The sequence below is a fragment of the Rousettus aegyptiacus genome, unplaced genomic scaffold, assembly GCF_014176215.1.
Source record: "Rousettus aegyptiacus isolate mRouAeg1 unplaced genomic scaffold, mRouAeg1.p scaffold_m13_p_6, whole genome shotgun sequence".
In the NCBI taxonomy this organism is placed as follows: Eukaryota; Metazoa; Chordata; class Mammalia; order Chiroptera; family Pteropodidae; genus Rousettus; species Rousettus aegyptiacus.
Genome location: NW_023416309.1, coordinates 102,468,183 through 102,494,148, shown reverse-complemented (window position 1 = coordinate 102,494,148; position 25,966 = coordinate 102,468,183). Strand labels below are relative to the sequence as shown.

The following is a 25,966-nucleotide window of genomic DNA, read 5'->3' as shown; positions in this document are numbered from 1 at the left end:
TACAGGACAACAACTGGTGGGAACCAAGGAGCCCCTGCCGCTCTTAGATGGGACATGTTTTCTAGCTGGCCAGAGTCCTCACCACTCTCTTTTCTCCACTAAACAGAGGCAAAGCATGACTTGTCATTGAGTCTGTGCTACTATGGGCTCCGGAGCCAGACTGTCTGGATTTGAATCCTGGCTTACCACTTACTTTGCTATGTGACATTCGATCAATTATTTAACCTTTCTGGGTGTCTGTTTCTCCGTTTTTAAAATGGAGAAAGTAATATCACTGACTTCAACAACTTGTTGTGAGAAATAAGGAAGTTAAAGAACTCAGTGCCTGGCATGGAATCAATGCTCAGTAAATATCAGCTGCCATTACTACTGGTGTGCTCATTATACCTAGCTATCTTTATCAATTTATTTACCTAGCTCCTATAGGTGTTTGAATTAGTTACCCTCATTCAGATATTTACATCCCTGAGGACTGGGAACCTAATGACCTTTTTAGCATACTTAGAGACCAGGCAGCCTGCCAACCAAGACAATATTTTGGGTTCCTTCCCAAAACATTTAGTCATCTAAAATCCTAACCCTATTGAGAGCCGACTTCCTGTTCAACCCCAGTCAACCACCAACAGACAGAGGTGCGTCATCCCTCTGAGGGCTAAGATAAGTATGCTCAGCAGAGCTCTGCTTCCCATAAACCACAGGTGTCTCATGGATGACCTCACTCCCGTAACTTCTCAGGTATTATGTAATTAGGTGTTTGTATATATGGGTATTGATGGGTCTGGAAAGGGGAGGTCACCCCCATTTTCCACAGTCTCCCACCTCCTTGTCTAAACATACACTCTATGCTCACCACACACTGCCCAAAAACAACTGCCACAACAAACCCAAGCTGGCATTTTCCCAAGCCACCAAATTACAACCTGTCTATAATTAAAGGAATGCCTGGAGAAAGGCTGTGAGCTTCCAGTGTCTGAGTTCCCAGGAGTAAAGGGCCCCAGTTCTTCTGGGAAAAGTAATTATGATTTCTCTGGAAGACTGAGATAGGGCTGACCCTTAAATCTCACAGTGAAATCTCTTCGATTCTGCATATCAGTGTGGGCAAGACAGATAGGATGCCAGGGGGACTTGGGGTGGCAGGGCGGGGTTGGGAGGAAAGGAAGCTGTTAACCATTTGTCCTGAAAGGAGTAGATGGCAGGCTTCCTGAAGACGAGATCAGGTGGTCTCTGAGGAGCCCTCCCAGCCACAGTGATGAAGACCCATGGCAAGGTCAGGAAAAACTGGGTAGAGCCAGCAGATTTGACAAACAAAAGTATAAAAAGTCCACTTAAATTCAAATTTCAGATAAACAATGAATAACTTTTTAGCATATGTATGTATCAAATATTGCATGGGACATGCTGCACTGTAACAGGCAACCCTATCAGAAAGTGATAAGAGCCCAGCTCAGGGCTAACCCCACTTAGCCAAGCCAAATTCTTCACTGCCCTGCAGTGCCTCAGCCCTTCAAAGAGAGCATCTGCAAAGGCATGAGTTGAGGAAGAGAATGGAAATAATCTCCTCCTATATTCCCGGACCCCAGATGCTATATTCTACTCAAAGCCATAGTCCCTGAAAATGGTTGGGGCTTGGGGGGTGAAAGAAGGGGCAGAACCTGGAATTCCAGTGCAACAATATATGAAATGCGGGTCTGGATCCGATCTCCTAATGTGGAAGAAGGGGTCTACTGTCAGTAAAAGTTACCTCACCCCAGGGGTTATTTGTATAATCCAAGGTTATCATCATCTTTGTTCCCCACAATTCCGGGTAGTAGACTCCAGTCTCAGAATACCAAGCCAAAAGACTTTGGTAAGCGATACAGCAGGAGCACCAGCAAGGATTATTGTAGCAAAGAGATGAAGTAACGTGAAACCCAAATGTAAGAACACGCCGCCCTTCAGAAATGAGAAGGGACGAAGCTACAGAAAGGGTGGGTGTGGAGAATCTGTGACATGTGTTAACACAGATAGAGGGCAAAGTGTGAGGAAGTTGTGGCCAAATAATCCACATCTGTTTTCCACAGATACGTACCCAGGCTCTTCCCTCCCCACTTCCCATTGTCAGCTTTCCCTTGAGTCACTAAATAAAACTAAGGTGATGCCCTTTCTTTCCCTTTCATTTCCCTTATGAACGGTGAGGGCTCCGAGAAAAGCTAATGAACAACATCACAGATGGGGGCACCATGCTCTCCCCAACACCCTGGGTGACGTAGATGTAAGAGCCCTCTTCCCATCTTCATTCTCTTCCTTCTCCAAGCAGCCAAAACTCTAACAGATATCAAGATGTATGTAAACCTGCCTATCTCCTAGAAATAATCAGTTCTATTAATTCACTCAAACCCACTTATTAAGTAACTTCTCTGTAGATGACCGAGCCAAGTATGGGGATGTAATAATGGATAAGACAGACAGTTCCTGTGTTCATGGAGCTTATGGTCTACAGAGGGAGACAAGTGATTAAAGAAGCAATTGAATAGTGTGATCAAGGCCCTTCTAAGAAAAGCACGGCTGTGATGAGAATCAAACAGGCGCTCCAAACCTAGTCGGTGGAATGGAGGCTGGAGGATGTCTGAGAAGGCTCGTTGGGAGAAGCAACACGTCTAAAGCAGAGGCGCTAATAAAGAACCAGGATTCACTAACAAAGAACACAGAGGCATTTTGTAAACAGAGCTTGACCCCTTTGTTTAATGGTCTGTGGTTGCTTTCCTGCTACTATGGCAGAGCTGAGTGGTCACAGCAGAAACGATGTGGCCAAAAATATTTAACATCTGACCCTTTACAGAAACTTTGCTGGCCCCTGGTCTAAAAAATGATTTGAAGACATCCCTATAGCTGTAAAGAATGTCAAGCAATCACCCGATTTAGCCTCCGCCTTTGCAGATTGTTCCTTCACTCTCATAAGTTCTTGTCCACCCCCAAGAGTATCATGGCCCTTATCCCTCTGCAGTGTCATGATCAACACACATGTCTGTCTCCCCCATGGTCCGTGAGTGCCACATCTGCCTTATTTATTATTATATTCCTAGCCCAGTGCCTGATATATAAGTACTCAAAAATGTTTTCTAATGATTCATATCTTGATCTGTTGTTTAAGGGAAAGGAAGGAGACGAAGATGGTAAGGAAAAGCAAGCAAATCTACTGTGTTGGATGGTGACAAACCTTTGGCTAGTCTGTGTGTGATGACATAAGCCCCTCCTGCACCCAGAGGGCCTTGAGAGCAAGCAGTGTTTTCAGTGCTCAGGGCAGCAGCCTTGGGTTGGCACCTCAAACCCTTCACCACATCTGGTAAGATGAGCATCTGAAACCACCAGGCCTTCCTCTGAAGCAACAAGCAGATTGCTCTTAGCAACCATTTAACCTTCAGTAGAGCAGAAGCCTTGTGCTGAAAAGTCCTAGAATTTAAATGCCTTCCTTCTTAACATTATCACCTCAAAAAAAAAAAAAAAATGCCATGATAAGCTTTGTTCCTTCATGGGATCCATATTGATCTTCTTCTTCTCTTTACACACCTTTTTATTTTTTCTATCTCCTCAATCAACAAGTCACTTTCTTGCTAATATTTGTATTTATATAACCCCCACACCCAGATAACAAGCCCTAACTTATCGCTTGTAAGGTCAGGCTTAACCTGGCTATTCGGTTTAAGAGGCATGATGGATGGAAATTACTACCTAATACAGTTCTCCCTCTCTCTGAAGGAAGGGCCAGAGGCCCTTAGGGTTCACTCACCTGGCTCTTCTACCACATATAGGATGGACTTGCCACTGGAGTCTTCGTAGTACTGGAATCTGATGACGCAGTCATCCTCATTCTTATAGGTACAATTCACTGCATCCTTGCCAGTGTCCTCTGGGAGAGGGAGAAAAATGGGAGAACGAAGAATGGGTCAATTACTGGAAGATGGGACCACCCCCAAACCCTAGTCATGGGACTTCTGGGAAAATAAGCAACAGGAAACCCTATGCTTGACATTAGGCAAGACACCTAAATTTGAGATGGCTATCATACCTGGCAATTGTCTCCATATGACCCTGACTGATAAACTTTGTTCCTCACAGGCCGTTTTTGGTTCCTAGTCCTTCCTCTGAAAGGACATGACATAACAGTATTACACAATCTGCTCCTACCACCTACCGGCTGTGTGATCTTGGGTGTATTACTTGACCTCACTGAAGTCCCTCTTTCTTCATCTATAATGATACCTTCACCTCGTAGGGTTGGTTGAGGATTAAATGGCATAAAGTAAACAGTGAGCGTTCCCTTCCCTTTCCTTTTTCTGCTTGCTCAACGATTCCCAATAGTTTGTTTATTCAGCCCTCATGGGCCCCCCATTTCTGCCTCTGATCCAGTGTCCCCCTTGAGAGCCATCCTGTCTTCTCTGACTCCCATCATGTTCTGTCGGTATCATCCCTTCTCATTCTAAAACCTGTGACTCTGACGGGGGAACTATGGGTTATGCTCTACCAGCTGCACCATGCCCTACACTGATGAACTGATGGATTAAACTCACACATGATGAGATTAGGCAAATGTGATGAGGTCGCACAGCAAACACGTGACGATGGAGCAGGACAGGCACATGAGCCTCAAAGCACAGCCTACAGACTTTAACTCAATAAGCCTTTAGTAAACCAGTGGTATTCTAGTGCCAGGAAAGAGTAAAAATTTTAAGATTTGGTTCAAATCTTAACTCACTGCTGATTTGCTTGGGTAAGTATTTAACTTTCCCAAGATTTAATTTCCTCATCCTCAAAATGAAGGTAACAATGGTACTATACTTCTACTTTACCAGCTTGTTGGGAAAAGAGTAAGATAATGTACACGAAGAGATACTTTGATAAACTTTTATAAGTTATATAAAATTCCATACAAATAAGCATTTATTTTCATGATTACCATGGAGGGGTGGTTTAGAAATACTTATCAACTAACTTTAATACCCATCTGGTCTGGATAATAAAAATCTCACATCTCAGCAGCCTCTCCTCCCCAAACTAATCACAGGAAGCACAGTCTCCTCCAAAGGAAAGACTGTCTCTTCAAACTCAATCCTCAAATCACTACCCTTACTCCAGACCCATTTCTGATATTTGCCGAAGGGTCCAGAGATCTGGCTCTTTTCCATAAGACCCCCACCCAGAAGCTGATTGACCAGGTGTGTCTTACTGTAGCTCTCACTCAAAACGTGTTTCCTGCCTTCATAGGAGATCACTATCTGCAGAGAGACTGACATCTCCCGGTCACCACCCAGTGCCTACGTGGCTCAAATGACTACATCAGATGTGCTAACATCAGCAAAGATCATCTCCTGTTAAGTCAAGATGAAGAACAAACAGAATAATTGCAGGCCAAGTTTTGCTTCTCACTGTATTTCTGTCTTATTCCACAAGGGGCTCCTGAGAGTCAAAAAGGCTTCAGGATAATGATTTTGGCTACAAATCCATAAGGGTGAAGGTTTTCCTCCAAACCAGCAAAGCTGAATGCTGGACATTTTTAGTTAAGTAAACTTAGTAAATGCTTACTAGCCTGCTAAGCTAAGACTGTCATGGGCAACTGCTTTCCCGCTCTGTGCCTCAGTTTCTTCATCTATAAAATGGGGTAATTCTCTTCTTGAGGAGGTAAAGTTAGGGTTGCCTGATTTATCCAAGTTATTTGTGTAGTGACAAAAGTCACGCCGATGTAGAGGACAGCACAGGAAACACAGTCAATATTATCATAACAGCTGTGCGTAGTGTCAGATGGGTACTAGAGTAATCGAGGAATCACTTCATCAATTATATAAATTATATACAGTATATTGTACCTAAAACTAAAATTAAAAAAAAAAAGTTATTTGCAGGGTCTTGCTGAGTCTGTGGGCTCTGGGAAACAGAAATGGGAGGGTCCGCTGAACAAATTAGTAGAGTTGCAAGGGGACTCTCAGGGAAGGCAGCTTTTATTAAGTGCCTACTCTGCATCAGGACTGCAGGACATGCCTTTGAGGTCAGAACTACTCTTTCAACTTACAGATGAGAGGCGGATAGTTTCCGGGACTAAACTGGAAAAGCCTGGAACCTGGGTGTGCAACTCGAAGACACGCTAAACTTACTGAGCTCCTTCACAGACTCGATCTCATCACGACAGTAACGGTTGCAGGTGTTTTCCTCAAGCAGGGTTCCCCGGTTGAACTTCTTACACTCTACACAATCCCTGAGGAAGGAGCACATCGGGATTAAGGCAAGGGAAGGGCGAACCCGAGAAGGTTTCAGTTTGGCTCTGACCCTCATACCCCCAGAAAGCTGCTCCACCTCAGAAAACACACACACAGAAACATCTGTGAGACAATCCTGGGGGCCCAGAGAGTCACGTCTGGAGTTCAGGTGTGAGACTCGTTATGTCCTGTCGAAGACTGTGACAGGATGGTGAACCCTGTGCCATATCTGGGAACCCTAAAGTCAGAACTGGTCACATAGTTTGGGGGCCCAGTGAAAAATGAAAATGCCAGGTCCCTTGCTCAAAAATTACTAGGAACTTCAGGACAGGGACAGCAGAGCATGAAATGAAGGGTGGGGCCCTTCAAAGCACACGGGGCTGTGCAATGCTTGGGTTGCATGTCTGTGAATCAAACCCTGATCAAAGTAGAAAGAGAAACGGCAGTGCCACTGACTTGGGCTGACAGGGGCTTCCTCTGGCCAACAAACGAGTGGCATTTGTACTGGTGAACACCTGTTTCACACAGTGTGTTTCACAACTCCAGCCCATATGTCCCACAGAATCAGAGCATCGGCACTGGAATGTTCCCCGGAACTTATCTGATTTAGCCTTCCTCCCATCTCAGGGATCCAGAATGCCACCCTAGGAGAGGGGTTTCTCCAACTGGAGTCTAGCTGGTATGAGTCTGGCCCCTTCATAGCTGGCTCCACCTCCATCTTTCCCCAAAGTTTTCAGTGAAAGAAGAAACCTGGCCTTATGGCTAGAGCAGACTCCTCTCCCTCAAGCTTTGGTGAGTAAGTGAGTGAGCCTGAAGAGTTGAGGGTTCTAGTCTGGGGAGTCCTCTCCAACCACTCCCCTGCCCAGACACCCAACTCGCTCCAACTCATTTCTCTGCCCACTCACTTCTTAAAGGTGCAGGCATCAGGGCAGGTGGGACACTTCTCACAGGTGTTCCCATAGGAGCCTGGCTGGATGCAGACGCAGCTGCCACATTCACACTTGCCCCGGCCGCTGCACAGCAGCCCATTACTGGACATGCAGGTGTCCGTGCGCGTGGTACAGTTGCAGTAGTAGCCGGTCCAGTCAGAGTCACACAGGCAGTCCCCACAGCTGCACTGGCCGTGTCCTGAAAACACACAGCCCATGGAGGCAGACCAGCTGGAGAGGGTCCCAGCCCACGACAGAAGCTCAACCCTCTTTCCACCTCTCATCACCCTCCTCACATTACCACACATTAGCCAACACGCTGAACTGTTCACCAGCTTCTACACTAGCCTTCTATCCTCTGCCCAGGTGCTTTTTCTTCCTGTGACCACTACCAAACTCCCCCTCACCCTTTAAGGCTCAACTTAGATGCTCCTTCCTCTCTGTGACTTTTTCTGACCTTCCCAGGCCAAATCAACTGTCTGCTCATGTGTTCTCCCAGTACCTATATAGCCCACTATTTCGGCTTTACGTTCAAATGTGCTCGCCTATCTGTTTCTTTTTCTAGACTGTAATCGCCTTGTTGGGAGAGTACATATCATATTAATTTTTGCATCAATATCACCTGATATAGAATAGGCATGCAATTAATGTCCATTCAACAAATATTCATTGAGCTCATACCACACGCTGGGCACTGGGGATTCAGGCAGGGTCCCGAGTTTCATGGAGGTTATACACACACATTCACCAACGTGTGTCCTATGTTGTATTATCATATTATTGCAAAGAGCCATCCGCCCTGGTAGAAAAGACCTATTTACTTTACTACCTGAGTGTAGGAATGGAAGACAGAGGCTGGGATTGAGCAGGCATTAACTCTCAATGCTATATTGCCCTAATATTAAAAAGGCTTTAAAACTTGGCTCTTAAATCCTGCAGAAAGGTGACTCATTCCCTAGGACTCTGAGTCAGGAAGAACTGAATGAATAACAAAAATTTGATTGTTAATCAGAGGAAAGGCAGGGAGCAGGGGGGAAGTAATCTGAATTGGCCTGCAAACCAGGCCACTGTGCAAGCAGATGGGCCCCACGCTGCTGGAGGGGAGGGCGGTACGTGGCCAGGCTCAAACAGCCATGAGCGGGCACTTCCTGCTCTCCAGTGACCCCTCAGTGGGACCGAATAACGTCTCTTGGCCATGACAGGTCCCTCTGCCAGTCACCCCCACACCATCCTCTAGTAGCCATACTAGAATTCAAGACTCAGACACACTTTTACTGCCTTGGGAAGAAATGTCTGTTTCCCAGGAAGGATGGGAAACACAACCTGATCTGCCCTAGCTGCCTAGTACATCTTCAGTGTGTTGCTCCCGAGCCGGCAGAAAGGTGGAGAGAGAAGAAGGATTGCATTTTGAGGTCGGGTTCTGTAGAAGTAGAGTTCATGGTGAGGATTCTTGTTCAAGTGGCCTACTGGGGAAGGAGAAGGGAAGGGGGCAAGCAGGATAGGGAAGGAAGGAGTCGAAAGCTGACAGGAATGTGGTTTCAGCTGGAGAGTTCCTTCGGCCGGATCCCGCAGGGGGCTCCAGAGCGTGGATGGCACCGCAGAGCTAGCCCCAGCTTCGAGACAAAGGGACCGGTCTTGTGTAACCTCTTACCCATCAGTCACTGGCCAAGGTCTGAGGGCAAGACAGCTCCTGTCAGCTAAAGATAATGCTCCAGAGAAGGGGCAGCTGTGAGCTATTAAGAGCAGACCTAACAGCAGCTGGGGGAGGGTGTGGCAGCCAGCAGAGTGGGACCCCACAGTGTCCGCTACACCCCACTTTTGGTCATGGCTCCTAGACAAGGAAAGGCCAACCCCACAGAGGCCTGGCAGCACTCAGGCCTTCAGCCTCCGCAGAAACCTTTGTCCCATAGTATTTCCTTTGTAAAGCTAAACAAAGTGATCTTTGAGAAGACAGTCTGCCAGGCCAGCCGGGAGCGAGGCTGGGAGGGGAAGTGGGAGGCCAGAGCCAGCAGGCTGACCCCAAGCCCTGGCAGGGTCAGCCCTTACAAGGAAGCCACAGTGTGGTAATGTCGCAGCACTGGCACCCCTCCAGCAACAGGGTGGCTGAGCCTGGGTTCACAGGGGAGTCAGAGGGGTGGGGTGAGAAATGGAATGAAAGTGTAAGAAAGAGGAGGGAAGCAGGGAAGAAGGAGGCGGTGGGATGTAGGGGAAGAGGAAAGGGAGGAGGTGGTGTTCCTGGTCAGAAGGAATGTAATCACTCTCTAAAACTTGACCTTCCGAGTGCTTCTTTATGAACCAGCCCATCTTGTGACATCCCACCTCCTGTGAAGCTGCCCAGGCCTCCCCTATCCACAGTGAATCTCCCTCTGGTGGACTCCTGTGACGCTCACTCCTGGGATCCGGCACTTTCTGCCTCATCTGTGAATTATCCTTAGGTAAGTTAATGAAAGGCAACACTGTCTTATTCTTGCCTCTCTATCCCACAGCACTCCAGGACACAGCACAGAAACTGCTTCACGGTGGGGCCTGATCGATCTGTGTTCGTGGATGTGGCAGGTGGAAGAGTCTCTTGAGGACAGGAAGCACACTCCCTATGTTTGAGGCAGGGTGCTGATACTGTGCAAGACCACACCTCCAGTGGGGAGGAGAGGAGGTGCGAGGCCAGGGGCTAGAGAAATGGCCAAGTCATAGAGCTCCTGCCTCATGAGCCCCCGCTTGTAACAAAGAACGGACCAAAGGCCAAGAGCTCTGGGGAGGGACAATGACAAGCTGGGCTATAAGCTCTGAGAGGTCAGGGATGATGCATGACCCTTGTTCACCCATACACATCGAGTGCCTAGCACAGGGCAGGTGCCCAACAAGTGCATATCCCCAAGTACCTATCACTGGAGAATATGATGATGGCACCACAAGGTTCAGACCAGAGGCTGGTGGGCATCCAGCCCCTTTGCAGGAAGTGGAGAAGGGAAGTCTGTGAGAGGTTGCAGTGGCAGCCTGGGATTCCCCCATGAATTAGGCTGCGACACATTGAGGACCAACTGTTCTTGCATCAGTGGGAGGAAGGAACTGGGGCTGCCAACCCAGACAGCTTTGTTCTGCGGCTTCAATGGGGCCGGCAGCCAAAGGAAACACACACACTCTGACTAGGATCTCTCCCAATCAGGCCATGGAGGCCCAATGGACCTCCCTCTATCCCTGGTGTCCCCAGTAGGCTATCTGTAGACCTCTCCTAGAGCAACCCTCTCCCTCTCGGTCCCAACCTTTCCCTCATGGGTCTCCCACTTCAAGCTTACTCAATTCTTTTCGGTGCTTTGAATAGGATGTAAATATTATTAAATATTAAAAGGAGCTGAAATTCCTGCCTCATCCCCCAGTTCCGACTGTTGTTTGTGTGTGTATGCCTGTGTGTACCTGATCTCTCTCCCCTAATTTCTGATACCATTTTTCTCCAATCTCTCTCTCTCAAATTCTGTTTGCATGAGTAAAGGAAATAATGTTGTAGGCAATAAAAAGGAGCCATTTATATATTGCTTGGGCGTGCTTTAGAATGACTCAGATTTACCTTTCTAATCGAGCCTTTTTTAAAGGCTGATGGTAAAGTGAACAACTCGTTGGGTTAGGTTGGCTTATTAGGACCCCAATGCCAACCGAGGTCATGCACTTGGTCACCACAGAAGCCATTTACCACCTCTGTTTGTTTGGCCATACCATATACCCATAAAGCAGTCCCAATCAATTTGCAAATGTCATCACAAGAGGGATTAAGCCACAGCAATTCTAGCCCAGCAAAAATCTACCCTCCCCCCCAGTGCCCAAGCTGCCTATTTGCCTCGCGTGTCAGCCATTAAAAACTACCTTAATATCCGCTTGACTTCTTCTAGCTGGGGAAGTACCCCTGGAGTGGTCTTTGGGACAAAAGAACACCAGTTTGAGATTATCGGCAGGCCTCAAGATTTCACTGAATTTTGTAATGAGTACAACAATCCAATATCCTGCAGGTAAAAGGACTCACAATCACAATCCCCATCGGTGGGCTGGGACTCTCTATGGCAGCGGCACTCAATACCTATCTGTGCAGTAAAACATAGCAACACTAGCCGTACGTGGCTCCTGAGCGACAGGAACGGAAATGTTGTTTTAAATTTAATTTACATTACAGTTTACTTACATTTAATTAATTAATTAATTAATTAATTTTAATTGGTTAATCTAAATAGCCACCTGTGGCTAATGGCTTCCATATTGGACAAAACAGACCTAGAACCCCAAAAAGTAATAGTAGTACCAACAGTGATAACAAAATAATGCCAACATTTAATAAGAGCTTTTACTATTTTCCAGTCACTCTTCCAAGTGTGCTGGCTCATTAAATGTGCTCCAATGCCTTGCGTATATATTACTAATTTCCAAGTCTTCACATAAAACAATTATTACTAACTTTGCTGTATATCCTATGTCGCCTATTTTCCAAATCTATAAATACCAAAACTTCAATTACCATCAGCCAACGATTTACTTTGTTTACCTTAAGAAGAGATTGGCTCATATCCTCCGAAAGATTGGGACCCAGTGACTTAAATATTAAGGGGAGAGCAGATGAAAGAAAAGACCAAAACCATCTTCACCTTCAAGTTCTCCCACTCCTTCCCCACGGTATTCCAGAGAGAAGCCCCCCACGTCCCTGTCCCCCCATGGGTGAGGACCTAGGGAGCCGAGGGGAATTATAGAGGACCTCATTTCTGTTTTCTGCCACTGGAGTGGAACACCATCTGCTCAGCTCTGCCCTGTGGGCCTTCCTGCGTCCACCTCAAGCCCTGGCCTACGTTTCCAGATACTGCAGATGTGTGAGTATGTGCGGGTACCAGGAGGGGACATGTGCGCAGTTCTACTCACCTGAGCACATCTCCCCCTTGTAGCGGACACAGGAGAAGTCATCGCACTCACAGTACTTGCCCGTGATCTTGCCAAAGTCACTGCTGTGGCAGACGCACTGGCCACAGAGGCACTCGCCCCGCTGGCTGCAGACTGGCTGGCCCTCCTGGGGGCTGCACTCATCCTGCTGGGAGGGGCGGTAGTCCTCTTCTGAGCACTCGCACCGGGACCCCAGCCAGCCAGGCCCACAGCGGCACACCCCACACTCAAAGGTCCCATTGCCATTGTTGCAGTGGTGGCTGTAAGGCTCGGCATAGGCCTGGCAGGCACAGTCACAGTCGAAGGTGACCTGCACAGTGAGACTGTCCTTAAAGCCCACAGGCTTGATGGTGAAGGACTTTTCCTTCTCCTGGGGGCAGCCGCGCACCTTGGCCTCGATGCTGAAGCTCACCTGGATAGAAAGATCGCATTCAGATACAGGTGGGCCCTCTTAACACTCCAGCCCCAGAGCGAAATGAGCCGTTCTCTGCCCTGCTCATTGGGAGTCTCATCCCCGAGTATCTATCACTATATCTATATATAATCGATTGATTATATAATCCTATATAATCCTCAGCCTTCCCACCACCAAGGTCTGCAAAGCAAAAGCAAGAGCCCTGGAATAGTTATGCAGTTGTGACATATCCGGCTGGGTACTGAGACCATGTGTTTACAGTTACGATATAGAAGGCTGGGCTTTTTTTTATTCCATATGTGATATAAACCAGTTCAAGCAGAACAGAACCTGTGCTCAGGCCAACTAAGCTAGCTGTACCGATTACGTAACATAAGCAGGACACACAGAGCATTCTTTTGTACCACACAATGCCACACAGTGGCCAACCACAGGCTCAGGATCTACTGTTCGATTTCCACATAACATTTCATCATGTGTGCAACCAAACACATTTCAGGGCAGTGTTTCTTACCTGGGATATGTGCCCATGTGCCTAGAATATATAGATGGATGGATGATATAGATAATATAGCTAATATAGATACAGACCTGGATGATATAGATATAGAAATTTCCTGCTTTTTCTCCTATCCACTTCACCAACCCTTTTCCCCTTAGACAGAAGCAGAAGAGAACCAACCTCTAAGGAAGGGAAGCCGTAGAGAGACTGGAGGGGCAAAATGAACATTAACATTCTGAAATCACATCAGGGCAGGTGTTTTTGCCTGTTCCATTTGCTATTGAAACTTTGGCACCTAGAACAAAGCCTGACACAAAGTCAGTGCTCAGTAAATGTTTTTAGAAGACGCCTGCCACTTTATATTGTGGAGGAAAGAAAGGCACTGCCATGGGGGAGGTCAGAAACTGGTCAGGGACCGAAGGTGAGAAATATTCTCATTTGCAATCAACTGTGCATAAACGAACAGAGGTAACCTAAATGTAATGTAAGTTTTTTAAAATCCTGACACTGAAGTTTGCTTAATAAAGAAGATTTAGGCAACAGAAGCCTCAGAGGAAAAGGTTGGCAGCTCCATTCCATCTAAGCTGTGATGACCTTAGGGAAGAAGGTCATTTGTAAGGGAAGGAAGGGGTGGGAACCCACAGACAGTCCAGGGCACAGACCAGGGTCAGAGCCTAGCTTCAGCCCCTGCCCAGCCCACCTCACCGTGTCTCCAATCTTGAGTCCAACACAAGACTTGAGGCCTGGGATGACCTCGTTGTTGAGACAAGTAGCATTGAAGGACAGAGACAACTCCTCAGGAAGGTCACGCACTTCCAGCTCTACTTTGGAGCGGATTTTCTGAACAGAAAAGTGCAAAGGAAAGTAAAACAAACAAACAAAAAAACAGGCTGAGAGGGAATGGGTAGGAGCTGGTTCCATCCCAAGCAAAATCTACCAGGTGGCCCTGGACTCGCCCTGGCAGTGCCAGATGCTGAGGTTCACATGGAAGCTGCCAGAGCACCCCCAGGAGCCTGTGACTTGCTGTATTTCCTGCCAGGACTTGCTCCCTGTCTCTGTCCCCACCTGTGTCTAGGTGAGTCCGAGTAAAATCTAAACCAGCTACACCCTCCTGCAGGCCTCATGAATGCTCAAAAGGGAAGTGCTAATACTGGTCACCCCCGAGAGTAGCACTCTCTACCTAATTTTTAATCAACATTACCCTCTTCCCCCCCTCAACTCCCTCTTTCCTGTATTGTTGGAGCTCTCCCTCACCCTGCTGTCTCCCAACCCCCAGTTGGGGCTCTACACCTTCTTCCTTCCCATCCTCTTTCCCTTCCACCTCCTCTAAGCTCTTCGCCCATCGTTTCTAACATGGCCTGGTATTCCTTTTTGAGGCATTTATTTCTCAGAAGACTGCATTGCTCCCGGTGCTGAACATCACCTGGCCTCTGGAAGAACATGAGGAAGGTAGTGAAGGCTGCAAAATCTGAGCCCTCCTGGGCAGGCCCATTCTCAGTGCAAAACACTTACCCCATAAGCATCAACAATGAGCTGGAGGACATTGCTGGAATCGGTGGACAGAACCCCCACTGTGGTCCCTGGGATGAGCTCACTGTAGTTCTAGAAAGGAAGACAGATGTCCAGGGCTGACCAAACAAAGGTAGTGGTCTCCAAAAGCCCTCCCCAAATCAGGCTGAGGTTCTCAAAATGAAGATTGAGGGAACGATAGGATATTTTACTTGTCATTGCCAGGAATAAATCTAGCAGTTTTTCAACACTGAGCAAAATTAAAGAAAATTTCTCACATCCCTCACCCCTTGGAATTGCTCCCCTACCCCACTGCAAACATCAACACACACATCCTGCTAGGTTCAAAGTTGGAGATGAATCATTAACTCTTGGGAACAAGTTGGAGGAGGACATTTCCTGGTTGGGGACCATGGCCAATGCTTGCGTGGGTTGGTTCCCTGAGTCAGGTCCACCCATCACAAGCCCCACTCCCATTCCAGGAAGCCCTGATAGCATAGTCACCTGGTAGAGATTGACTACTTCTTCAGTCACTGCAAAGATCAAATTGATGTTTTTCTGGGATAACTTCTCAGTCATTAGCCCCAGAGAGGGATAATCCTATAAAAAGGGAGGGTGTGGAGGTTAGTTAAGATGTCTATTCACATACATCCCCAAACTCTAAGCTATAGAACTTGCCTTCTCTGGGCCACAGTGTAGGCAGTGGTGGTGCTTGAATCTTTCCCATGATTAACATAAGGTAGGGGGGTAAGTAGCAGCACAAACCCAGTTGTGAACTCCAGGGAGAGATGAAGCGGTATAGGATGGCAGTGTCAAAACTAAGCACCTCTATCTTCCTACTCAAATTCAATGCATTAATGCCAAGGAGCAGCTTCCATGGGCCAAGTACTATTCGACCTCATTGTTTAAAAGCTTCCTCCTATTTTGCAGCTACTGACAAATGCCTTGGCGTGGTACTTGCAATCCCCACCACATGGCCATTCGGATCTTCCTTACTAATCATCATCAACCTTTCTCTCTATTCCACTTAACACTGAACTGGCCCACTTTCTTTCTGCCACCTAGAGCAGCCTTCTTTTTAGTAATCCTCCTCCTTCCTTAGGACCCAGCTCAGGTCCTACCTTCCCCATGAGGCCTTCCTTGACCATCTCAGCTGATGATGAGCTTTCTTCCTTTGAATATCTAAAGCCTTATTGATTCTGCTGCCCATTTAGCACTGATCATGCATCTTGTATTGTTGGTAACACATCTCCTCAACTAAACTAAAACCCCCTTGAGGGTAGGACCTCCATATTGTCTCTTTACCTCCCTCAGCCCCTGGTAAGGAGTCTTGCATAGGTTACGTGTCAATGGTTACTGACTCAGCCATTGCTGGGTAGTGTTCAACTCGGATATGGCTGACACCAAGGAATTCAAGCCACAATGGAATGCTGGTGAATTATGAACCTGTCCCTGGGATCATAGACCTTGCGGATAGCTCATGAGATCATCAGCTCAGGCTCCTGACTTTACATAGGGGTACCTTTAAGCCACCTAGATGAGGTAGTTGCTATATTGTCTTTAAGAGATGAAGAGTTCACATCTCCCCCCAGATACCCAGAGTATCAGCATTCTGAAGATCCGTACAATTTCTTTATGCCTAACAGCAGTTTCTCCTGTTCCAATTTAAACTCATTTCTTCTTATTTAACCTTATATGGCCATAGAAAGCAATGTATAAGAAGTCCTCTCATGTGTCAGCTAAATCATCCTTAACATTTTCCTTTCATGCTAAATGACCCTGAGCCCTCTAACCATTCCTCACAGGACCAGCTCTCCATGCTTTTGATGATCTTTGACTCTTTTTCCTCCATCTCCTTCTGATAACCACAGATAAGCATGGTATTCCAAGAACGCGCTGATCCATGTACAGTAGACAGCTTTCCACCTGGACTTGCAAAAGTCCTTTGGGTCCATTCTGGATGCCATGATGCTTCTGCTGATACTGGAGGCAGTAGAGGTAGTCATAACACTGACCACAGGCAAGATCATTTCTAATCATTGTGCACTTTGTACCCTGGATGAAGGTGTCCAGTTGATGAAGGTGGGGGTGAGGGCAGGCTGAAACTAGCCCTGCACCCTGCCCAGAGGAAGGACTGCCATTTTCGCATTTACACAAGACTCTTCCCAGGTTAGAGCAGTTGGCCATAGTGAACATGGACCATCGGTGGTGCAAAGACTCTCACCATGGTAGTAGAGGAAGAGTAATGGTTGTCACTGCCAACGTGACACTGCCCATCATTGGGCCGGACAATGCCTGCCAACCTTCCATCCAGGGCTATATGGGTCTTGGCGTCAGTGGTAAACACCAGCAAGTGGGATGCATCATTCCTCCAGCCAATCTTCTCCTGTTAAAAAAAAAAAAAAAAAAAGGCAAATGAGGGAAAGCAACTTTAGTTACGTCATTGGCAGAAAAAAAGAACCAAGAACCTCCCTGCCTGAAGGTCTGAACAAGTCGTCTTAGAGAAGGGCTAAGGACCATCCCAGTCCTCAGAACACAAAATGGAACTTTCCAATTCGCGGGTTCCTGTTCTCTTAGGAAAACAATCTCACAGCTGATTAGTTCAAGCAGCTGAATGACAACTGATTCAACTCTAAATATAACTCTTCCAACGATAATCACATGGCCCATCTAGAAACCCACCTGCATCTGCAGAGCTGGGCTGGACTAAAAGAAATCCTATCTGAACATCTGCCCTCTCTGCTGAGCTTAAGTTAATACAGCTTGATTCTATGGGCTTCCAGAGAAGATGAGATGATGCTCTCCCCAAAAAACATCTGGGACCATGAGGTTCAAAAAAAATGTCAACTCTGGCCAGGGAAAGGATATAAGCAGAGCTTATTTTATCAGAAGCAACTTATTGCTTATATTATATGAGGCTCCGCTTAGTTCCTCCCTTATTTCACACAGAAATCACCACCATTGAGCCACTTCCTTCCCCATTTGATCTGCACTAACCACACCTGGCACTCCATGTCCTCCAGACTCACATCACAGACTGTTGCCTGCATGATGGCATCAAAGCCGCCCTCTGGGCCATCTCGGTTCCGTGACACACTCTGCTTCTTCACCTCCTCATTGAAGCGAGTCACCTGGTCAGTCAGCGTCAGCACATGTTTGTAGCCAAACATGGGCAAACAAGTGGTCTTCATACTGGGAAGGGAGGGGGATAATTTAAGCAGACACCATGATAGAAAAGGCTGTGCCAGGAGTGGCAGGGAAAGAGAGGGGAACAAATATGGACAGTGGTGTGCCCATGCCAGTTCTATACAACCACAATTACTCACACAGTTCAGATTCAAATTTACCCTTCAAATTACCTGAAGCGTCACACTGACCTTACCTCCAGCTAGCCTAGAGAATAAGAGAGAGAGAGCTGCAGAATGAGATTGCCTGTGTTCATAATCCCAGCTCCTCTACTTCTGGGTCATGGGACCCTAAGCAAGTTTCTCTGTTCTTAACCTATGAAAATGGGGATGTGATAGCACGTATCTCATAAGAGTTGTGAGGCTTAAATGAATTAACACGTATAAAATGCTTAGATCGGAGTGAGGCTCTAGTTGTTGCTATCACCTCATATTTAAGGCTTTTCTAAAGTAACATTAACACAACAATAAAGCGAAAGTTCATCAATAACAATGTCCCTGAACCATCAATAAATTGATAAATCTGTGCCAGAGAGTAGTATTTCTGTCACCAGACCAGTGGCTTGCTTGTTTAATTGATGGCTGACATGTTTACTGGGGAATCTTACAACCCCAGTTAAGACAGGAGTTTAAAAAGGCATGCCATATAACTTTGAAAACTAAAAAGTAAATTCATACCTTGTCAGGCTCAGTAATCACCATTTTAAATTATTCTAATCCATGAAATTGCATAGTCTCCAACAATTAAATAAATATCCCATTCAGTTATAAGCCAAGGTGTCAACAGAGGCACCCTTGTCAATTTACAGACTATTAAAGAGTTCAATAAATCTCATTCCCACTTTTTATATTCCTCTAGGACTTAATTCCTTGCATTTTAACCCTATAAGACTCATACTCTTGGTGATGAGGCAATGATGACAGTAATGATGATATAATTCCTCTATTTACTTATCCATAAATTTCTCTCAACTTTGGATCTCATTTCCCTCCCATTCTCTCTTGTCTCCTATTTATTTGTGACCAAAACCAAGAAACCGATGGATTTTCTTTCTAGATATCCAAACAGCCTTGGACTCTATTGACACAATATTCCAGATCAACAGGCTGGCTCACTTGCCAGACAAGGAAGACCAAGGGAGAGAGGAGTTATGATTTGGTCAGAAGGCAGCCAACAAAGCTACCCTAGAGCTGGAAATAGAAACCAGGACTTTGACTTGCCTGGGGAGAAGAGGGGGGTGTTGCCTTGGCTTCTAGTGGAGGGACTTACTCATAGCAGGGGTTTTTGAGAGCCTCTGGTGGAGAGATGTACATGTACGGTGACACAGGTTTGTCCACAAAGGCCCCAAAGCCAATCCGTAAGTTACTGGTGAGCTTGCGCATCTGGGAGGCCAGCTTGGTACCCAGGTTCTGGATGCTCCACAGGTCATCTTTCATGGAGTAAGACAGGTCCATCAAGTAGTAGATATCCACAGGGTAATCCTCCACCTGCCGGACCTGGACGGAGAAACTCTTCGAATCATCTGGAAGGCAGAAGGATGTTAGTTTTTCTCCTCTTCTCCCTCTAAGACTTAATAAGTGGATTTGGACACAGTTGGGATAAAGTAACCTCTTGATCAAGCCAAACTTGAAAGCCCTGGTTCCTTCTCCTCTCCCCTGGTTCCTATTCCTCTTTCAATCTCTTGATCCTCTTACTTTTAACCTTTCTTTTCCGTTCTAAAATTCTCCACCATCTCTAAATGCCCATCTGCCTAATCTTCTGGATCCCAAGGGTCTACTGCCCAGTCACAGAGGTTGCGGCAGTTACTACACTTCAGATTCTGTAAACCGTGAGAACTCTGTCCCACCCATCTCTGAATCCCATAGCACCCAACACAGGCCTTGCATGTAGAAGGTACTCTCTTGAATTTGCCTTGATTTAATTTGAAAGTAAAAATCAATGCTTTGAAAAGCCTAAAATATCCTCCCCCTGAAAGCCTCCTGCCCTTTTTCTGCCCCCATGCCCTTGCCACATCTCACATGGAAAAGGGGCTTACGAATTTCTTTTTCATCTTACATCTCATTTGAGACTTGACACGAAGCTATAAGCTAGGTAAAACAGGCATTGGAGGAAAGAAGAAACCAACTTTTTTTGAGTACCTACTGCATTAGAAGGGTTAAGTAACTTTCCTAAGATTAAAGAGCTAATATATAGGAGAGTCAAGATTCAAACTCGGATCTTCTGACTCCAAGTCCCAACACCTTACATTTATCTTCCATTTTCTTGCCCACACCTCCCCGCAACATCCTTCTCTTCCCTCCCTATTTCCATTGTGAGCTACTTTGCCAAGGCTTCCTGCTCAGACCTCCACCTCATGCCCTGTGCCCATCTGTCTGGCTGTGCCCCATGATAAGCCGCATCCTTACCTGGCCGGAGTCGGAGCGCAATCCTCTGGGGACTAACTTGAGTAATCTGAGAGCTGTCTCCAGAGCCCTTGTCGCTGAGGGGTCTGGCCTCCAGGATGCTGGCCTCACTGACAGGGAACTCGATGGACCTCAGGGCACAGTTATCCCTCAGCAGATTCTCCTTCAGGTTGCAGCGGGGTGAGTCCGGAGACAGGGTCTGTAAGACAGGAGCCCAAGGGGCAGCTGTGATCAGGAGCTGCGGTGGCTCTCTGTCTCCAGTAGGCTCTGGAGCTTACCCAACATTTTGGAGCTAAACCAGAGTAAATGAACTCATGTGATCCTTCCTAAGACAGACCGTAGTCCCATTGTACAGAAGGAGGAAACTGAAGTAACAGAAAGGTTGGGCGAGTGTCTGTTTCTGGATTTGTAACTAAGAAGGAAGCCAAAACAGTAAGATGCCTGTTCAACTAGAATTTTTCAAGCTGTGAAATGCAGTGGGTCCCACAAGTGGGTCCCAAAAATCAATGTAGTGGGTCTCGACCATCAATTTATTAAATAAAAATGCAATCAGATAGAAAAAATATCAAAGTATATACATAGTAAAAGTAAATACTGTTTCGTGAAACATATGTTGGCGACTAGGGTATAATATGTATAACAAATGATAATATACAATTTTTTTTTTCCTAAAGGTCAGGGTCAAAACAGTTTGGAAGCCACTGTGTTAAGACACTGGCTAAAGTCTGAGATCCAGAAGGACAGGGACTGTTTCCTCTCTGTTCCCAGCACCCAACCCAGGACTTAGCACAGAGGTAATAGGGGAAGAAGTATGGGGCAGCAGCAGAGAGCAGGGACTCGGAGCACAGGAGTAGATTGGCTGAGACTGCATCTCAGCATGGCCTCTTACCAGCTGGTTACTAGTGTCACTTAATCTCTCCCTCCTTGTTTCCTCAGCTCTAACATGAAGATAATAATAGCCCCCAACCTCACAGGGATGTTATGCAGGACTAGATAAGACAATGCATTTAAAACACAGAGCATGGGGCCTTCCACGGGGTAAGTGCTCAATGAATGTTAGCTATTATTATAAGATACTCTATAAATAATTCATTCCTGTATAAGTTAATTTTGAATAAACTTCACAAGCTTGGGCAAACCTCATGATGCCAGGCCACTGGCCAGAGGCTGTCCTATCACTTTAAGCTTCCTTCCTTATCCTGGACAAAGCACCTTTCCAAAAACTCCGGCATATATTCCACAGCCCTCTGGAGCTCTGTGTGTTTACATCTGAGTATTGAATGGGGCACACGCTGCACTGGAAAGAATGCTGGAAATCAGGAAACAAGTTCAATCCCAGGTCTCCCACTAACTAGCCATGTGGCCTCAGATAAGTCATTTTGCTCCTTTTCGCCTCAGTTACTTCACCTATTTGATAAGGGGGTGAGATGACATGGTATTTTCCATCCTTTTCTGCTCTGACATTTAGCAAATTTAGCCGCTCTGCGTGGGCAGAAGTCCATGAGGGCTCCTTGCCAGGTTGAGGGGACTGGCGGGAAAGCTGGAAAACCCCTCCCTGGACCTATTTCACAATATCTAGGCCTTCAGGCCTGCAAACCACCTTCCCATCCCTACCCACCCTGTCACAACCACTTCCAGAAGTAGCAGAATAAGTCACGCCAATATCCTGGAACAACCAGTGCTAACACTTATTGAGCACTTTCTGCATGGCAAGCACTGTGACAAGCGCTTTACGTGGACTGCTGCAATCCTCCTATAATGCTGGAACTATTACTATTTTATGAGTGAGGAATCTGAAGCTTGGAGGCTTCACAAATGAGGAACCCAATCTTACAAGTAAGAAATCTAAGGCTTGGAGCAGTTAAGTAACTTGCCCTACGTTAATGAGCTAGGAAGTGGCCGAAGTGAGATATTAACTAGATAGTCTGATTGTCATTATCCTCACAAAATGATATGTTGTATTCCATTCTGTATAGAGTGAGAATCGAGGCAGAGAAGCAGGCGTGTGGAAGCAGTGGGCCCAGAAAGAGTCATACCTGAAAATGCCCCAGGTAGGGAGTAGAATGCAAGATGAGGATATGGCTGGTAGCTGTATTTCTAGGAGAGGGATTGGGCCACGAAGAGCCATCCATGTGTTAAAAATCTGGATTCTGTAGCCTGAAATCCACTCCAGAAGCTTGGAGTCCCTCTCCCTCTCCTGCCCAGTCCTCCTGATAGGCTGGACATCTTCCTCACGTGGACGTGGACGGAAACACGACACCACCAACAGTGCTACAGACTGGATGTCTGTGTCCGCCCAGAATTCGTATGTTAAACTCTGGCCCCCAAAGGTGATGGTATTAAGAGATGGAGCCTGGGGAGGTAATTAGGTCATGAGGTAGAACCTTCCTGAATGAGATTAGTGCCCTTAAAAAGAGGTCCCAGAGAGCTCCCTGGCCCCTTCTGCCATGTGAGGACATAGCAAGAAGGCAGCCATCGATGACACAAAACCTTGATCTTGGATTTCCAAGCTTCCGGAACTATGAGAAATAAATGTTTGTTGTTAAGTCATTTAATCTATAGTATCTGCATTACAGCACCCTGCGAGGACTGAGACAAAGATATGAGGACCACCCTGGCCCAGGCGAGAAGTGGAAAGAAGAGCTTCTGGAAGCCAGCGGCTTCTTTCTTTCCCTCAGCTTCATGGGTATGAGGTAGAGATGGTATCAGCGGTGGGAAATAGTGCACATGACTTAATCTTCCTGGCTCAAGAGATTCCAACAGGGACAGCATAGATCTTTGAAGTCTCTGAGGGAAATGAAAGTCCCCTCCCCACACTCAACTCTGGAAGAGGACAGATTGGCAGAGAGGAGAGCTCACGAGCACTTTGCTTTTCTGTGCCCAAACTCCTCTTGCCGCCCCTGCGCATCCCTCTCAACCCTTCTCCTTTAGGAGGCAGTCTCTTCCTTGCTCAGAAAACCTCCTACCTTATCTCTGATTCCAGTAGCCCACAAAGGCCCAAGGAGAAACCCTTCCATAAAAGGCAATGATTGGATAGACCAAGATGCACTGAGGAGCAGAGCCTTTCCAGGACTAAGACAGATGCTGAAGCAGAGAGAAGGGTGAGACCAGGACACTGAATAAAAACGAGGCCGTCATGTATCTTTAAGTAGCATCAGCGAAGGGAGAGAATGTTTGGGGTTTGAAGGGGGGTGGTTTCCTGACTCCATTTTCTAATACGACAGTGCTTCTCAGAAGAAGGTTTGAAGTACTAAGCCTTGCTGACAGTCCTTATGGTTTGTTATGAATTTCCTTAGAAATATAAACACTAAAAAACAAAAACTATCTTCCTCCCTCCCCTTGTGGTCGCTGACATCAGAGATCAAGAACATAACAGGCCTGCCCCTTAGCCACACTCTTCCTGAGAGCCTCCTGTCGCAGAAGAATACCAAGGCAGTGACCTCAACACACTTGGACAACATGCCCTTTCTAAATAACGCGTTCAGAGAAGGTAGAAGGAATGTCTCCAGGTGACTCAGAGGAAGAAGGAGGAAGGAGGAATAACAGAGTTCCAGCTCCCAGTGAAACCGGATATTACACTAAAAGGGCAAAAATAACCAAGACTCAAAGGAAGAGAGGTGGGAGGTTCTAGCCCACACGCCATGGGAGCCCAATTCCCACCCTCTCCTGGAAGAGTGGCACATGCTATTACTCCCATTCTCCACTAATCCCGTTTTGGGAATTGGGGAAGTACAGCATGATTAACTGTCATTATCCTCCCTATCACCCCAGGTTGGTCAGGGCATACAATAAGACTCTGAATGGGAAATGCTTTCAAAATATAAAAATCTCACTCTAAGTCAAATATATTCAAATCCTTTGGATGGGATATAAACAAGTAAATGCAAGTAGAAGGTGGCTCTTTTCTACTATTACCATTGTAACTATTACCATTATTGCATACTCTGTTTTTGAAGGACAAAACACAACACGTCCTGATACTTATTTTTTTCCCCAGAGAGTTACCGAACACTCTTCTCTTGATTGACATCCAGTGAGGGCAAGAAATCACTGGGACAAGAAGTGTGGAGGGGACAGAAAAAAAGGAGAGGAAAAGGAAAGCATTTTAGTTCATGGTTATTAGAACTCACACCCCATTGTTTACAGGGAGAGGAGCTCATTTAATATTATATATATATATATATATATATATATATATATATATATATATATATATATAATTTTACACTTACAAGGTGGAGTAAAAGTCTCAAGATAAACATTAAAAAAAAGTGGAAAGGTAAAAGAAAGCAGCAGAGAAGTGAGAATAAAATTATATTAATGACTAAAAAGGAATGAAAATGTAGCCTAAATCTTTCCCCGCAAACGCAAAGAAGAAAATAAGTGAGTCCTGTTGGAGTCCTCTACTTTGCTAGACCCGAACCCATCCATCTTTCATTTCTGGATATCAGGCTGAGTGTGAGCTGGTCTACCTTCTGATGTGCACTCAGGACTACATTAAAATTCCTAGTATTTCCCTCCACCTTAGGTTTGAAAAGTTAGCGAATATTTAGGACATGCTTATAGTAAATATAATTTGTTGTTTAATTCAAATTTAACTGGGTGTCCTGTATTTTATCTGGCAATGTTAACTCCCCCTCCACCCATCATGACCCCAAAGGTCAGCCCTTTCAATTAGCAGTATTTGCCAAACTCGCTATCATAACAACTCATTCTGATGCAATAGGTACAGGGTCTATCCTGGGAACCTTTATACTTAAAAAACACCCCATGTAATTCTCACCACCAGGCAAGTTTGGAAGGGTCTAGATTCCAACATGGCATCACTGAGGCCAAGACCATAAGTTGTATCTCAGTGTGAGGCTGGCCTCTCTGCTAGATTCACAAGTCAAAGATAGCACAGCACCCCAACCCATGTGAGTATCCGCATCCCCCCAGAACACACCCTATGCAGATGGGCCCAAAACTCTGCACTCATCCACATTGGCTATGTTTTCCTATTGCCCAGCCAAGCGCTTGCTACACACACCCAGAGCTGCTGTCCTCTAGGACCAAGAGAAAGCTGAGCCCAACCAGTTGTTTTTCTAGACACTGCCAATCCTGCCTACGACAGCCAAGGTAGGGGAGGCAGAAGCAGAGGGCTCTCCAGGGTCGATTAATCAACAAATCACATACAAAATGGCCCACATGGTTCACTTTTGGTGAACTCAACAGCCAAGGCACTTTCAACAATTAAACTCAGTCTGTACAGGGGAAGCCCTCAGGAAAACACTGCAGCCATGTTTAGATTACAGCCTGGGATTCCCACCTCCCATTCCTCCTTGGCTGATGCATTTTGCCCCACAAGGGGCTCTTCTACTGTCCTTCTTCCCTCCTCCCCTCCTTTTCTTCTCCCTTTCTCCCTTCTTCCCCTCCTCCCCAACTCCTGTTCTCCTCGCCTCCTCCCTCTAGCTCAGAGATAGTTATAGTCATTCATTAAATCCTTGACCTCCCCCACGTTCCTGTTTATATTCCATTCTCCCAGAGAATATCTTATCGGACCTTCTTCCTCCCTTTATTAGTTTTCTTTGGTCCAAGATGCACCCATTTCCTCTCTGACCCCACTCCCCATTCCTAGGTTGGTCCTACCTTATGCTTTGATCCTACCCTGCACCTTCCCCCTTACCAACAGCTGCCCTCCCCTGGTCTGTCCCAGGGGACAAAATTCACGAGGGTCATCAGAAGTAATCTACATTTGCTTCTCTGAAATCTGATCACAATGTGTAAGGGCTCTATTTGGTCAGGCCTCAGCATCCCTCGGTTATCTAGCTCGTCCCTATGGAGAACAAGAGAGGTGACAGACACTCCAATAATATGTGCACTTTCTCCTTCCCTAGACTCCTCTG

The 25,966-nt window shown here is 46.3% G+C and overlaps 1 protein-coding gene across 2 annotated transcripts in view; it reads right to left on the bottom strand.

The window, feature by feature from the left end:
* Positions 1-25,966, bottom strand: part of ITGB3 (integrin subunit beta 3) — a 46,162-nt gene that overhangs the window by 5,045 nt on the left and 15,151 nt on the right. For both annotated transcript variants that reach the window (XM_036222439.1, XM_036222440.1), the window contains 11 exons: positions 20,085-20,280; positions 18,949-19,201; positions 17,523-17,685; positions 16,718-16,879; positions 14,998-15,093; positions 14,497-14,586; positions 13,690-13,824; positions 12,050-12,479; positions 7,133-7,355; positions 6,126-6,226; positions 3,767-3,886 (listed from right to left, as the gene is read on the bottom strand). In XM_036222439.1, the coding sequence (XP_036078332.1) occupies positions 3,767-3,886; positions 6,126-6,226; positions 7,133-7,355; positions 12,050-12,479; positions 13,690-13,824; positions 14,497-14,586; positions 14,998-15,093; positions 16,718-16,879; positions 17,523-17,685; positions 18,949-19,201; positions 20,085-20,280 (1,969 nt within the window). The remainder of the gene's footprint in view (positions 1-3,766; positions 3,887-6,125; positions 6,227-7,132; positions 7,356-12,049; positions 12,480-13,689; positions 13,825-14,496; positions 14,587-14,997; positions 15,094-16,717; positions 16,880-17,522; positions 17,686-18,948; positions 19,202-20,084; positions 20,281-25,966) is intronic.